Raw genomic sequence first — 15,508 nt, forward strand, 5'->3', positions numbered from 1 at the left:
AATGACGTCCCCAGATGATAATGATAAACTATAGCTTACAATGATTGGCTCCTTTGTCTCGCGGTGGACGTACCTCCGGTTCTTCTTCCTCCGGACATCCACCTCCTCCGTCATATGTTCCGGCCCCGGTTACACCTCCTCCGTCATTTGTTACTTATAGTAGTACGTATTTTTATTAACATGATAAATCCAATACAAAAACATTGTGCGATACAATCTGAAATCCGAACAAAACAAAACAAAACACGTCAAACAAAACAAAAACATGTTATTCTGCCCGACGAGCGTTACGAAATACACATCAAACAAAATAAAAACACGTTATTCTTCTCGACGAGCGAACTCCTCCGAATGAAGATAATTATACCAATCTTCATCCCACTCAGTATCAGAACCATCAGCGTTGATCACGCCTGAAGGCTGAGCCTGCGCGTCCGAGCCATGTACTCGCAGGGGACGAGAAGCAGAACCAGTCAAAAGCTTCTTCTTCTCCTTCACCTCCTTCACCTCCTTCACCTCCTTCTTTGAAGAACCCTTTCTTCCCTTAGCGCCCTCTTTAGAAGACGCAGTCCTGCGTGCTTGTTGGTTGCCTGACATGTTCCTGTAAACAGTTGAAATCGATTAATATGCGAGACAAAATAAAAAACAAAAAAATTTGAACTTCTGATACAATTCGGAAGTTCATTTCCGAAAACTGGGAGGGAGGTGTTTTCGGAAATGAACTTCCGAAACACCCCTGCGATGCACTTTTCTGCAACTTCCATGGCAGACCCCTAAACCAAACTTCAAACCAAATCAAAATGCTTCTAAACAACCTAAATACTACTAACAACCTAACCATATATCATTTATGCAATTAAAACCCTAAATAACATGCATCACAAAACTAGATCTAAAAATTTCAAAACTTACAAAGTGTTAGGATTTAGGGCTTTTGAATGTTGTTTAGCAGTGTGATTGGAGCCTTGATGCAGCTTTGGAATTCTGTTTGCACAAATTTTCGCCTTTGCCACTTTTTGTTTTGATTTAGGGTAAATGATTGGGGGAGGGGGAGTGTTTTGATAAATCTGCAGAAATCGCAGTATTTCGGAAGTTCATTTCCGAAAACATTATTTCGAAGATGCACTTCCGAAATAAGTCAATTTTTTCAAAAAGAAAAAGCGCTTCGGAAGTTCATTTCCGAAGCAGGGGTATTTTGGTATTTTCGCTGGGAGTGACCCCCATAGGGAGGTGGCCAAAGAAATTTTCTACTTTAAAGTATACTAGTATTTCTTTCCCTTATTATAAACACCATTTGATAATTGATTGCTTTTATACATGTACATCTTTTATTTTCAATAAAAATTCATTTAACAACTATCTACGTAACTTTAAGATTTTAGAGTCACTAGTTATTTTATTTTGTTCTAGACGAGTCAAAGGTCCAAAAGCAGAAAGATTCAATTACAAGAAGACTCAATCGAAAAGTAATACTTTGGATTGCCGCTGATGGTTGAGTGGTCCAACAGTCAAGAGGTCAAAATCCAATCTTTATTTTAAAATGATTGATTGCCGTTAAATTTAATCGAATGGTCCTCTGCATTCCGTGCCAAATGATCTGGAGTGGTATAAACGCCTTCCATATATAAAGTTTTTCACGAACCAAGATTCTTTTATGTTACTTATTCTTACATTCAGATTACTTCTCATTCATTCATTAACTTGAAAGTTAGAGTATTAACTTTTCAAGTTCATCTTGTTCCTTAATACCAAAAACACGCTCCACAGTGTCTGAGTCCTATCACACTCCACTATCAACTATATTTCTAATTCCAATGGAACAATTTTTATTTTGTATTGGATGGAGATAAGATAGGTGGATAAATAAAATGGGTGTGCATGAAACATTTTCTTTAATAATTAAAATTTTTATATATAAAAATAAATATTTTATTGGTATATATATTATCACTGGAAATTATTTTACACCTATATAAAGCAGATTGTGTTAATGAAATACCAAAAAAGCCTAACTTTACCAAAGGCCTGAAAAGGGGTAAGTTAGTTTTATGAGACTAGTCAAACCCAAAAAGTTTCATTAACTTCATTAGATTGTCAACAGCAGCACTATAGTACAACAACACAAATATACTCTCATGTTTTCCTGTTACCATTATGGTTGAAAATAACACTTACTGAGTTTGAACTTGATACAACTGAGCTCTCATATATCATCTTTTTCATCCACAAAACTTCTCTGTCTGAAAAGTCTCCCTCCATCAGAGGTGGGATTCTCCTGTTCCTAAACACAGATTGCTACTACTTAATGCATTTTGGATCCATCTTATATTTTCACATTGTCACTGTCAATAACTTTGTCCTTTTTTCTGTAGCATTTAATGTAGTTTTTGGTTTTTTCATGGACATTATTTTAAGCAATTCTGTCTTTAACATGCATGGAACAATGTGGCACCAATCTGGTTTCAAGCAATGCAAGATAATTATATATATGCCAAATATTTTTCTATTTCTAGTCACAAGCTTCCGACAAGGGTTTTTTGACAGAACCGAATTCGTATGCTATAATTGAGCATTTTTGTTTTTTTATTTCAAGTATTTGTGTCTTATTCTCGTTTCATCAACTTGTGTTCTTTCTAAAACAAATAATAGTTTTTTAAGATATATCTAGAATTCTTACAATATGAGCCATAACAAGAGATTAACAGTTAACAGTTTCTTACTAATACATCTCAGTACTTTAATAATCACTGGTTTTAGCTTTAATGTTAAGTTTAATAATGTTTTATATCTGAACTATCTTTTTTTGACATTTTTTTAAACTGTTTGGCAGTGATCCAATGAAATGGAGAGTAATGGAAGATGAACTTTTGAACATCAGAGAATCTTCTTATCAGCCTAAAGCGGTATTACGCTGTTTTTCTCTTCTTGCTGCATATTTTTGTGTCTGTTATGATATATATTATACAGAAGTTTAACTCTTGTTTTTTTTCTTCTTTCTTTCTGTTTGTTTTATAAAAAGGAACTGAGGGATCTAAAGAAAAGCATTGAATCCAAGAAGAGGCAGTACAACAACATGGATCTTCAAAGTTCTTTGACTCAAGAGGTAAATAATTTGATTGTTTTTGTCTGATTATTATCCAGCTACTTGTAAACTTATGACTATAAATTCTTTCTCGAGGAAAATTTTCTTGAACAAAAACAGTCAGCCATGGTGTAGGGCTGTCTTTGTTATGCATAACTTACATGTGTTTTTCGTATCTCTGAAGATCCTACAGCTTCAAAAAGGATTACATCAACAACTTGTGACGCGGCGTGCATTCGAGAAAACATGTTATCGACCATTTTCACAGGATACTACAGTAGAAAATTCAATACCTAAGGTTTCATCTTAAACAGTTACATACATGGAATTGCAATTTTTCTCTTTTTTTAAAAGATTTTACTGGTTCTTGCTTTTAACTATCATTTATATTCGTCTCTACATTTTAGGCTGCAAAGGAACTTATTAAGGAAATTGGGATATTAGAGTTAGAAGTCAGGTATTTGGAACAATATCTGCTCTCTTTGTATCGGAAACGATTTGACGAACACATTTCATCTCTATCAACCAAAGAAACAAGATTGGATTTAGCTTCATACATTAACAAAGATACTTCTGCAGTAAACGGAAACGATGCTATTTCTGACAAACAAAGAAGATCGGAATTAGCTTCACACATTAACAAACGAACATCTGTAATACCTGTCAGCGGCGCTTTCTCTGACAAAGAAATTTCAGTTCGACACTCAACTGATATCGTTTCTACAAGTAATTTAGGTGTTTTAGACTCTGGTATTCATCGGTGCTACTCTGCGTTATCTCAACAAACAGTTTGCTCAATTGATGTTTCTCCTGAGAACATTAAGACCATAGCTGCAGACTCTTACCATTCTCTACCGTTATCGATGCTAGAGGTAAGTCTATTTAAAAACAAAAGAGAACTTGTTATATTACATCTTTATATTTCATTTTACAGACCTCTAATATCTAGCCTCTAAATATTATTTCACCAGCAAGCTCGGTGTGCTAAATCCAACTCAACTAGCCTCGCAGAACACCTCGGGAATAGCTTCATTGATAATCTTCCAGAGACACCAAATTGGATTTCTGAGGAGATGATCAAATGCATATCAGCAATATTTTGTGAACTTTCAGAGTCCCCTTTTCTTTGCCATAAAAACGCGTCATACCCTATTTCGTTCTCATCATCCGTTTATGAGGAGGTATCTGCAAAGATCCAGGGAAGTAAGCGGGGATCACAATGGAAAAACCATTCGTTATTCAGTTTAAACTCCAGTAACTCTTTCCATGTCAAAGGGTCAAAAAAATTTAGTGGACCTTATTGTTCAATGATAAAGATTCAGAAGTTATGCACAGATAGTCAGAAATTAAAAGAAGTTGAGTACATGCTACGCAGATTCAGGTAAGCCATCTTACCCTTTTAAACCATGTTTAATTTAAATTAACAAGAGATCAAACATCTTCATATCCTACGCTTTTTCAGGTCACTTGTTTCTAGGCTTGAAGAAATTAATCCGAGAAATCTGAAACACGAAGAAAAGCTAGCATTTTGGATTAATGTGCACAATGCCTTAGTAATGCATGTAAAATTCCTAAATCTCTATCCTGCTTTTTCTCGGGCAATTCATTTTTCAAAAATCAGCTAACTGTTCCGACCATCTTGTTGTCTATTATTCTCCACAGGCCTTATTAGTTTATGGAATTTCAGCCAACAATGTCAAGAGAATGTCTACGGTACTGAAAGTAAGTTGATCGCTTATAAAACTCAAAGAGTTAACATGAATGAATTTTTACTGAAACAAGCTAGTGGATATTTCAGGCTGCGTATGACATTGGGGGTCATACCGTAAGTGTGGAAATGATACAGAACTTAATTCTGGGGTGCAGATTACCACGTCCAGGACAAGTAACTACGAATTCCGGAAACTTGTATATCAAATCATGTTGCTCTAACACCTTTCTTAATGCACTTGTGTTTTTTTTTTCTTCTAGTGGCTGCGGCTGTGGTTTCCTTCAAAGACAAAACTAAAAGTCAGAGATGTAAGAAAAGGATATGCTATACATCGTCCAGAACCTTCAGTATTATTTGCTCTTAGCACAGGAAGCCACTCCGATCCTGCGGTAAACTTCTGGTCCTTCTGTTATTATTTGTGAATTTGTGTTTGTAGAAGGACATGTATAAACTTAAATTTTGTTGTTTCCCTCTTCTCAGGTACGTTTGTACACGTCCAAGAGAGTCTTGGAGGAGCTACAATCTGCAAAAGAAGAATATATTCAATCCAACGTCGCTATAACCAAGGAACATAAAATAATTCTCCCAAAGATAGTTGATTCCTTTGCAAAAAGTGCAGGTCTAGGAGTATCTGATTTGGTGGAGATGGTTAAACGATATCTACCCGAGTCTCAAAGGAAGAGCACCCAAGAGTTTCAATCAAAAACAAGCTGGAAAGGAACCGAAGTAACCTCTCATGACTTCACTTTTCATTACCTGCTTTCAAAGGAATTAGCTTGGGAATGACTTGCCTTAAGCATAGGTGTAATATGCAAGAAGGAAATTCGTCTGGCTCAACGCTTAACTAGTAAATAATAAATGTCTTCCGTGTATGAGTGAAAATACTTTACACGGAATGGCAACATTTCAGGCGAGGGCATGGAGCAGAGTGTGATGTTACAGCGGATCGAAAGCAACAATCTTGAAGTTTTGGGAGCCTAGCCTGGACTTCATTATTGTTACTGAACTTTGGGAGCTTGGGTTTAAGTATTTTACTGTTGCTAAATTGGTTGTCACTTTATGGATGTATATTCTTTGCCTCAATATTTGCTTTGGCCAATTGATCAATCCTAAACACTGTTTTACTGCGTGTCTGCTTAGTGAAAATACTAAGAAGTTTTTGGTCATACATCATGACAAGATAATAACGGAGAATCGTGGAAAGGAAAGAAAAATAAGCAGATACTCCTAGAATTTCTCAAACTTCTCTTTCTCCTACAAATTTTAACAATCTAGTTAGAACCATGTTTTTTTTTTTGGATAAGGAATCAGTACAATTCTATCTAAGATTAAAATAAAGAAGCAAGTATAAAGTACTAAATTATTAACTACTGACAAATAAAACAATAAAACGTATCAAAATATATCCAGAAACATGTATTTTTTACAAGCCCTTCAAAAACATGTATAGATGAAGAATTCCTGGCTTGACATTATGGGTGGTATCTGAAACTTTATGCCTGCAGAATGTCTTACTGTAAGACTCTTACAAGCAGCAGAAGGCCAAATGAACAGCAGAAGAGCAAATCAACAGGAACAACAAAATGATAAAATCAACCAACAACAAGAATGAAGGAGCTGACTATCTCCTGGATCCTCAACGTGCTTGTAAACAAACCCACCAATAACAATCGGAGCAAGCTCTTATGTTTCCACTTGCATGTTCAAAATCACTCACATAGCACCAACTTGCTTAAAGGTGGATACACCACAAAACTTTCATAAATTTCTAATTACTGAGTGTTAGTCTCAGTCCTTCATGTTCCATAAGTCACCAAATACGAGACATTATGGATCATATAGACTGAAGCCTTTTCTGAATTGAATCAGTGCCAAAGAACTTATTATTTAACAGACCTTCACTTTGAAAGGAATAAGGCAGCTTTTCTATATGTGTCTCCATAAAAGTTTGCATGCCTCCTGATAGCGAAAGTATAACTCATATTGTCAACTTAATGTTCTGTGTCAGCTTGTTTACACCATTTGCCAAGATATCTATCTACAACAATATTCATTCCTACAATTCCAGAGACGCAATGGACCATAAATTGGATATCTATGAAGAGTCTATGTTTAGGTTGGCTTAACGATATAGGAGTCTCAGCTTCTCAAAACTTTCTTACTCCTTTTCCCATTGAGAGTTCATGAAAAGGTGTAGCCATCCAATCATTTTCATAGTAGTACCAAAGCGCATTTTCATAGTAGTACCAAAGCGCAGATGGACAACATATTCAATTTCGGCTACAATGGTATCCATAAGCATGTTGCATCGAATGGTGATCTTATGATTCCCACATGGTAAAATACTTTTTGATTTAAAAATGTTTAGCATCATTGGCTAAATGAGTATCACAATATGTTTTCACAACATTACCCCCAAATTTCATGAAATTGCTTCAGCTCTATCCCTATTCAGACACAACAAAGTTGAATATATTGCATCTGCTTTTGCATGAGATTTATCACCAGAAGTAAACGCATGAATACCATTTTCTACATATATCCAACTGCAACCAGCAACCTTTTTTGCCTCCTTCACTCTCATTTTCTTCCTTATTCTTCCCATCTCATCCCACTTTCCCTCAGTAGCATAGACATTGGCCAATTGCACATACCGAGACCCATTATGAGACTCAACTTTTAACAGTTTCTCTTCTGCCAGGTTGACAAGGGATGTATTATTATTTATCTGACAAGCATTAAGAAATGCTCCCCAAATTGTTGCATCTATCTGTACGGGAATCTTCCTTATGAATTCTACTGCCTTCTCTAGTTGATTCGCCCTTCCATACATATCAACCATACATGCATAGTGGTATATCTCGGGCAATACATTGTAATCTTCTTGCATAGAAATAAACAAAGTCTCTCCTTGTTCTACTAGTCCACGGTGCCGACAAGCAGATAGAAGCGCTACAAAAGTGACTGCATCTGGCTTGACACTTTTCTTCAACATGTCCCGAAATAGTTGAATAGCTTTATTTTCAAAACCATGATGAGCATAACCAGCTATCATTACATTATATAAGATTGCATCTCTATCCTTATCGGTCATTAGTTGGAAGCTTTTCTTGGCGTACATGATATTACCACATTTGGAGTACATATCAACCATGGCACTCAGCATTTTTTTATCCATATTAAGTCCCGTTCTCAAGATGTAAGTATGAATCTGCTTTCCCAAACAAAGGGCGGCTTGTGTTGCACAGGCACAGAGCACGATGACGATGATCATTGAGTCAGGAATTAGTGCTTCGGTAGTTATAAACTCTCTGAAAAGTTTGAAGACTTCCTCGCATTGTTGTGATTTGGCATAGCCGGAACATAGAGCTGTCCAAACAACATAATTTCTTTCCGATAGAGTATCAAAAAGCCTTTGGGCTTTTGCCATGTTGCCTTGAGAGGAATAGCCTACAATCAACGAAGCAACTTCAAATTGGCTTTTAATACCAATTCTTTCATACACTGACTCCGCATACCTAATATTCCCACACTTACAGTATAAGTCTACAACACCGCTGCTAATGAATTGATTTGTACTGAAGTCATTTTTCAACACCCACGCATGGATGCACTTGCCAAGTTTCAAATATTTTAGGCCAGAGCAGGCGCTTAATACACTAGCTAAAGTATGCTCATCATATCTAATATGTCTTTCAGTCATCTCAACAAACAAGTCAAGTGCTTTATCCATATAGCCATTCTGGGCATATCCTGCAATCAATGTATTCCATGACACAGTATCATTAACCTCAGAAGTTTTCCAAAACACATTCAAAGCCATGTCCATCTTTCCTTCCCTACAACAAGCAGCAACCATTGCATTCTTTGAAACCAAGTCCACCACCCCATCACAACCACTAAGCACATTGCACGCTTCAAGAAACAAACCACATTTAGAGTACATGTTAATGAGAGAACTCGACGCAAACTTGCTTAAATCATTTGCAGTTTTCACCATATGAGAATGCATCTGCTTCCCATAACACACTACATGTAGCTTGGAAGCAAGGTTAAGCATGGTTGTGAGAGTGAACTCGTCAATCCCAATTGTGTCACGCGCAGATTGCATTCTATTAAACAAATCAAGTGCCTCGGTCTCGTGTCCGTCAGCACCAACATAAGCTGACAACATGGAATTATATGAAACCAAATCTTTATGAGAGGCTGAATCGAAAATGGCTCGTGCTTGTGTCAAGTTGTGTGCTTTTATGTAAGCCATAATAAGGGCGTTCCAAGAGTAGACATTTCGGTGGGGCATTTCATCGAACAGTTTGTGGGCATCTTGCAAGAAACCATGTTTGTTATAAAGGTGAATCAATTGATTACAAGTGAAAACAGTTGATGCAAAACCAGATTTGATTGCTTGAACATGGTCACGGTACACAACTGCATCTCTCACTACTCGAGACCTCATTGCTATTGCTTTTGAAAAATTAATGTTATAGACTTGTTCTAAATTTTAAATTAAGGTAAACACTTCAATTTCAATCCCGCAATTATATTTTTATGACCAATTTTTTTTCCTCGGTTAAATTGGCAATGGCGGAAGAAATTAATTTGCCATCTTTTTTTATACTTGTCATCCCTATTGTATGTTATTTCTAAAATATCTCTGACACTATTTATTCAAAAAATTTATTTTTTTTTCTAAAAATATTATTGTTGTCAAAATCATCAAAAAAATAAATTTTCGGTACTGCATAGTAAATTTTCGGTAATTGTTTTTGTCAATACCAAAATTATTTATTTTTTTACAAAATTCTGATATCCATTTACCGGAATTTTCAAAATTTCCAGTGCAATTTAAAAAATTAAGTCCCAATATTATCGGAAATTTCAAATTTCCGGTATTTTTCATATACCGGAAATTTCAAATTTTCGGTAATATTGGTGATTTGCATAGGAGGATGTAGTGAATTGGTAATACTGGTGACCAAATTTCCGGTAATATAGAAATGTGCATAGGAGGATGCAGTGGATTGGTAATATTGGTCACCAAATTTCTGGTAATATGGAGGTTTTAATTTTTCATGTACCGAAAATTTCAAATTTCCGATATCAATTTTAACTTCTCCACATACCGTAAATTTGAAAAATCCGATACCGAAAATTTTAATTTTCCAGTATGTAGCATCAAGCACGGTAAAATTGGTAAAATCAACAAAATCTCCGGTACGCTACCAAAAATTTCAAAAAATCATATATTTTACAGGAATAATTTGGTAAAAATGCCCTATTTAAAGGGGTGGCAGGTATAAAATAGGGGTGACAAGTTAAATCCTCCCATGGCGGGTGTGTCTATTTTATTAAAGATGAATTAATGAATGTTAGACTATCAACAATGGTTTCTAAATTCAACAACCTACTTTTTCACTTTTTACACTCTACATTATCATCTCTCTCTTCCATCTAATAATTCAACACTCATTCAATTTTTACTTACTACAATGATTTTGTTTAATAAAATTCAACACCCTACCCCACCACTTTTATTTCATATTATTATTTTCTTTTATGTTTTTATTTTTGTAATTATATATTAATAACAATTATCAATTGAAATTAAATTTAAATAATTAAGAGTTAAATAATTTATTTAAAATTAATTTTCTAATTTAATAACTTATTTTAATTTTATTTTTCTAATTTTATATTCTTCATTAATTTTTTTTCCTTGCACGTAATAAATACGAAATATAGGTGTTCTGGCCGGGGCCGAGCAGGCCCAGCTCCTCTCACTAGCCGAGCAGGCCCAATTTATTGGGCCCATTTACTGGATAACCGTCAAGGAGTTATCCACGCGCGAAGACCACGCGTCACGCAGCGGGCGATTCGGTCAACCACCTCCGAACCCTACGCTATGATCATCTAGAACGTGGGTCACCTGCTGACTCAGCCCTAGCACAAGGACGTTCTGGCAGTTTCCTAGCACGTGGGCCTCCAATTAGATTTGGCCCAATTAGGAAACCTTGGCCCAGCGCTGGGGGCTATAAATACCCTCTCTCACCAGAGGGTCAGGTATTCTATTCTATTCACTCTCAACCCTCATTCTCTGATAGCTACTGACTTAAGCATCGCAGAACCTTGCAGGTACCCCCCCCATCTTGCTCTCCAAGCCAGATTCTGCGGCCTTGACGATTCTTCTGATCAGGTACGATCAGTGGCGCCGTCTGTGGGAAACTTGCTTCCCCTTCTTTAACAAAGATCAAAGCATAACCTTTCACGATCGTCATGGCTAACAATAACAACATCCCAAGCTCCGATCCCTTCCTCCTGGAACATCTGATCGAAGATTCCACCCGCGAGGTGACGAATCGTCGTCGGCAAGAGGAACCACAACATGCTCTTGCCGGACAGAGAAGGCCGAGACATGAGACCTCGCAACCTAGGAGGCAGCGGGTCCAGAACATCCAGCAGCTGCAGGGCCTCCAACAGGTTCAGAATGTCGAACAAAACCCTCCTGAGGGACACGTTCAGAACGGGGAAGACGAGCAGGCCCGAACCCACAATGGGCCTGAACACCCCCAGAATGAGAATGAGACCGATGCCAGAGACGGGCACGCTGCTTCCTCATTCACCCACACCTCCGACAGGCAGAGAGCCCGTCACGTAGAAGAGGAGGAACCGCTCAACATCCCCGAGGATACTGACCCCATCACTGTCCGCCTGCTCAAAGAACTGCAAAAGACGAACAGCCTCCTCCGACTTCAGGACGACCGTATCCACGAGCTGGAAAGGAAGCGACGGTACCGCTCCCCTCCGCGGAGACATTACCGGTCGCGCTCCTATTCCTCCTCACACTCACCTCCAAGGAGACACCGTCGGCGTTCCCCATCTTCTTCACGCTCGCCACCTAGAAGACACCGCCGCCGGAGATCATATTCCCGCTCTCCACCAAGAAAGAGCAGGAAGAATCAGAGACTAGAGGCCACTGAAGCAAGAAGCCTCTCCCCCGAGCAGGGTCATCGGGGTCCCTCCAAGGCGGTGCTGAAACCCCGCGAGTGTTCCTCTCCTCGGGATAATCGCGTCAGCCCCAACAATGACCAGGGAAGACCCCGGCGAGGCAGACATTCAACTTCACCAAGACCGAGCGACGAAGAGGACTTCCGCAGCCCTTTGTCCGAGAACATCCGAAGAGCCCGCCTCCCTCGAGGGATGGAAAAACTCCCGGCGTTGGACCAAAATGATGGAACCACCGACCCCGACGACCATATTCGGAGCATCGAAGCGGTCATGGACTACCACGTCGTCAAGGGCTCTATCAAGTGCCGCATCTTCCCGACCACTCTCAGGAAGGGAGCAATGACTTGGTACAGAAACCTTCGGCCCAACTCCATCCACTCCTGGACCGACCTCAAGGAACTCTTCTTGAGCCATTCCACAGCCTCCCGACGACAATCGAAATCAGAGGCCAATCTCGAGGCCGTGATACAAGGGCCCAATGAACCTCTTCGGGATTACCTCGACAGTTTCAACAAGGAGGCCGTCCAAGTACAAACAGAAGACTACATGAAGAGATACCTCTTAGAACGAGGACTTCTCCCCGGCAGTGACTTCAAGAAGGCCATCAAGATTGAAAAGGTCCACTCCATGAACGCCCTCCTCCGCAAAGCTCAAGCTTTCATCGCGTTCGAGGAAGGAGAGGCTGCTTCCATCAAAGCCTCACGAGGCAGTGACGCCGCTCGCAGTTCAAACTATGAGCACCCAAGCTCGAAGAGAGGGCATGAAAAAAGGAAAGATGACAGATCTCTCGACATCAAAGAGCGTCGAGGACCATCTGGTCGCTTCAATGACTACACCCCTCTGAACACCTCGCGGGAGAGGATCCTGGCCGAATGCCAAAACACCGACTTCAAGAAATCAAACATCAGGCCCCCAAAGTCGAACCCCGCAAGGTCGGGAACCGACAAATCAAAGTATTGCAAATACCATAAAAGTCACGGCCATCTGACCGAGGAATGCATCCATCTCAAAGATGCCATTGAAACACTGATCAAGGAGGGTCGCCTTTCGAGATACACAAAGAAAGGGGAACCTTCCCGAAGGGACGACCACAGAAACTCTGACGAAGGGAATTCACCGGACAACAGGCCCCTACAAGTAGCATTGTCCGTCACTCGCCCAGAGGATTTCATGCCATCAGCCGGGTTCCTCACCGCACTCAGCAAATGGGAAAATTTCCCATTCACCATGGTCGTTTCCAACGGCGGGGATCCAGGCTCCCTCACCATCAGTTCAGTCAAGAGAAAGTTCGATGAGTTGCTCAGCGCCAACGCGGACCTCGGCCCTACGCTGCGGAAGTTCCGGGAAAAGTCAGAACCAATCACTTTCTACCTGGAAGGACTGCCCGGCGGAGCTCCAAACGCCACAATCCCCCTGCTCGTCCGAGCTAGAATGGCGAATTTCGACGTCCGACGGGTCTTGGTCGACGAAGGCAGCTCGGTCGACATCATGTACTCCCACCTCTTCCAGACACTCCAGCTGGACGACTCACATCTCACTCCCTATGTGGGTTCGGACCTCCAAGGTTTCAACGGAGCTACCACCAAACCATGGGGTTACGTCGAGCTGATTGTCACCTTCGGAGAAGGGGAAGCCTCCAGGCAAGTCAAAACCATATTCTTGGTGATCGACTGCAAAACCCTGTACAATTGCATTATCAGGCGCCCTACTCTAGCCGAGCTAACCGCCGTGCCCTCCACTGTCCACCTAAAGATGAAGTTTTACACGAGGACAGGACGAGTGGCCACCATCAACGCCGATATCGAAGCTGCTAGGAGAATCTTTGACGCCTCCGTCAAGGGACTAGAACTGATCGCCCCTCCGACCAACTCCAACAAAAAGCCAAGAGCCGAAGACAAACATCCTCGAGAAGACCAGCATCAGACAACCAACGTCAGCTCAGTCGACCTTGATGCACGATTTACAGAGGAAGAACTGAAGATCGGGGAAGAAACGCAATCAAAGGCAACTCATCCCGTCTGACCTATCCCCGACGGAGATTTCGAGCTGGTCCCCTTGGGCGACAACCCCGACAAAGCGGTAAAGATCGGCAAGGGCATCCCAGATCTACCAAGGAAGCAGCTCATGGCCTGCCTTCGAGCCAATGCAGACTTGTTCGCCTGGAGCGCCGCAGAAATGCCCGGACTCGACCCCGAGGTCGCCTGCCACCACCTCTCCATCAATCCAGCCGCGAAGGCCGTAGTTCAACGTAGGCGTCGGCAGTCTCCCGAGAAAGCGGAGGCTGCCGAGAAAGCTGTAAAAGACCTCCTAGAGGCAAATTTTATTTCCGAGGCCAAATATTCAACTTGGCTCTCAAACGTTGTACTTGTTAAGAAATCTAATGGAAAATGGAGAATGTGTGTTGATTATACCGATTTTAACCGGGCATGTCCAAAAGACGCCTATCCTTTACCTAACATTGATAGACTGGTCGACAACTCGGTCGGCTATAAACTATTGTCTTTTATGGATGCTTATTCAGGTTACAACCAGATCCCCATGGCGAGGAGCGACAAGCAGTGCACAGCGTTTATGACAGAGTCGGGCAACTATTACTACAACGTAATGCCCTTCGGCCTCAAAAACACCGGGTCCACGTATCAACGGATGATGAACAAAGTGTTCCGATGAGAGATCGGCGACACCCTCGAGGTATATATGGACGACATGATCGTCAAATCTCGAGAGGACGCCAACCACACCTCCCATCTCGAGCGGGTGTTCGAGCGGGCCAGATCCTGCAAGATGCGCTTCAACCCGGAGAAGTGCACCTTCAGCGTCCGAGCAGGCAAATTCCTCGGTTTCTATTTGACCGAACGAGGAATAGAAGCCAACCCGGATAAATGCCGAGCATTCTCTGAACTACCCTCTCCTAACAATAAAAAATTCATCCAAGTCTTGAACGGGATGCTCACCGCACTATCGCGTTTCGTCGCGAAATCCGCCCAACACGCCCTCCCTTTCTTTAAACTGCTACGAAAAGAAGCGACCTTTGAATGGTCCGAGGAATGCGAACGAGCACTTTCACACCTCAAACAAGTGCTCTCCAAACCGCCCGTCCTTTCTCGACCCGATAACAACGAGCCTCTATATCTGTACTTAGCCGTTTCAAACGAGGCAGTCAGCGCGGCTCTGATCCGAGAAAACGAAAACGGGCAAAAGCCCGTATATTTCACCAGCAAAGCCCTGCAAGGGCCCGAGGTGCGATACCAACAGATCGAGAAAGTCGCCATGGCCCTAGTGATAGCGGCCAGAAGGCTGCGGTACTATTTCCTCGCCCACACCATCTTCGTCCGAACAGATCAACCCATCAAGCAGCTCCTCAGATGACCAGATATGGCCGGCAGAATGCTGAGGTGGTCCCTCGAGCTATCGGAGTTCGACATACAGTACGAAAACAGGAAGGCATTAAAAGCTCAGGCCTTGGCAGACTTCGTGGCAGAGATGACCTCGATGGCCGACTCCCCGGATCCGACCAGGAACAAATGGACCATTTACGTAGATGGCGCCTCAAGCAATTCGGGAAGCGGGGCAGGAATTATCTTAGAAAACGACGAAGGACTCATCATCGAAGTATCTTTAGTCCTATCTTTCAACACGTCGAACAACCAGGCCGAATACGAAGCCCTCCTTGCAGGCCTGAGACTTGCCGAGGATGTGGGCGCACGTGA

At 41.2% G+C, this 15,508-nt stretch overlaps 3 protein-coding genes across 5 annotated transcripts; 2 read left to right on the plus strand and 1 right to left on the minus strand.

Moving 5' to 3' along the window:
* The first annotated feature begins 2,125 nt into the window (after window positions 1-2,125).
* LOC131623506 (uncharacterized) lies at window positions 2,126-5,976 on the plus strand. Of its 3 annotated transcripts, none has more exons than XM_058894515.1 (11): window positions 2,126-2,264; window positions 2,831-2,903; window positions 3,020-3,103; window positions 3,267-3,380; window positions 3,490-3,954; window positions 4,054-4,463; window positions 4,545-4,644; window positions 4,745-4,804; window positions 4,881-4,967; window positions 5,054-5,182; window positions 5,274-5,976. In XM_058894515.1, the coding sequence occupies exons 2-11, from the start codon at window positions 2,838-2,840 to the stop codon at window positions 5,577-5,579; spliced, it is 1,821 nt and encodes a 606-aa protein (XP_058750498.1). In that variant the 5' UTR covers window positions 2,126-2,264; window positions 2,831-2,837; the 3' UTR covers window positions 5,580-5,976. The 3 variants fall into 3 exon arrangements, with proteins under 3 accessions (XP_058750498.1, XP_058750500.1, XP_058750499.1); XM_058894517.1 differs by lacking the exon at window positions 2,126-2,264 and adding an exon at window positions 2,561-2,704; XM_058894516.1 differs by lacking the exon at window positions 2,126-2,264 and having other exon boundaries at window positions 2,718-2,903.
* Window positions 5,977-6,171: 195 nt separating this feature from the next.
* Window positions 6,172-9,353, minus strand: LOC131623508 (putative pentatricopeptide repeat-containing protein At3g18840). Its single transcript, XM_058894518.1, has one exon. The coding sequence runs from the start codon at window positions 9,247-9,249 to the stop codon at window positions 7,216-7,218; it is 2,034 nt and encodes a 677-aa protein (XP_058750501.1). The 5' UTR covers window positions 9,250-9,353; the 3' UTR covers window positions 6,172-7,215.
* A 1,713-nt stretch (window positions 9,354-11,066) lies between these two features.
* Window positions 11,067-15,508, plus strand: LOC131623561 (uncharacterized). Its single transcript, XM_058894572.1, has 2 exons — window positions 11,067-12,145; window positions 14,959-15,508. The coding sequence occupies exons 1-2, from the start codon at window positions 11,067-11,069 to the stop codon at window positions 15,506-15,508; spliced, it is 1,629 nt and encodes a 542-aa protein (XP_058750555.1).

This window comes from Vicia villosa, unplaced genomic scaffold, assembly GCF_029867415.1.
Source record: "Vicia villosa cultivar HV-30 ecotype Madison, WI unplaced genomic scaffold, Vvil1.0 ctg.000073F_1_1, whole genome shotgun sequence".
Classification (NCBI taxonomy): Eukaryota; Viridiplantae; Streptophyta; class Magnoliopsida; order Fabales; family Fabaceae; genus Vicia; species Vicia villosa.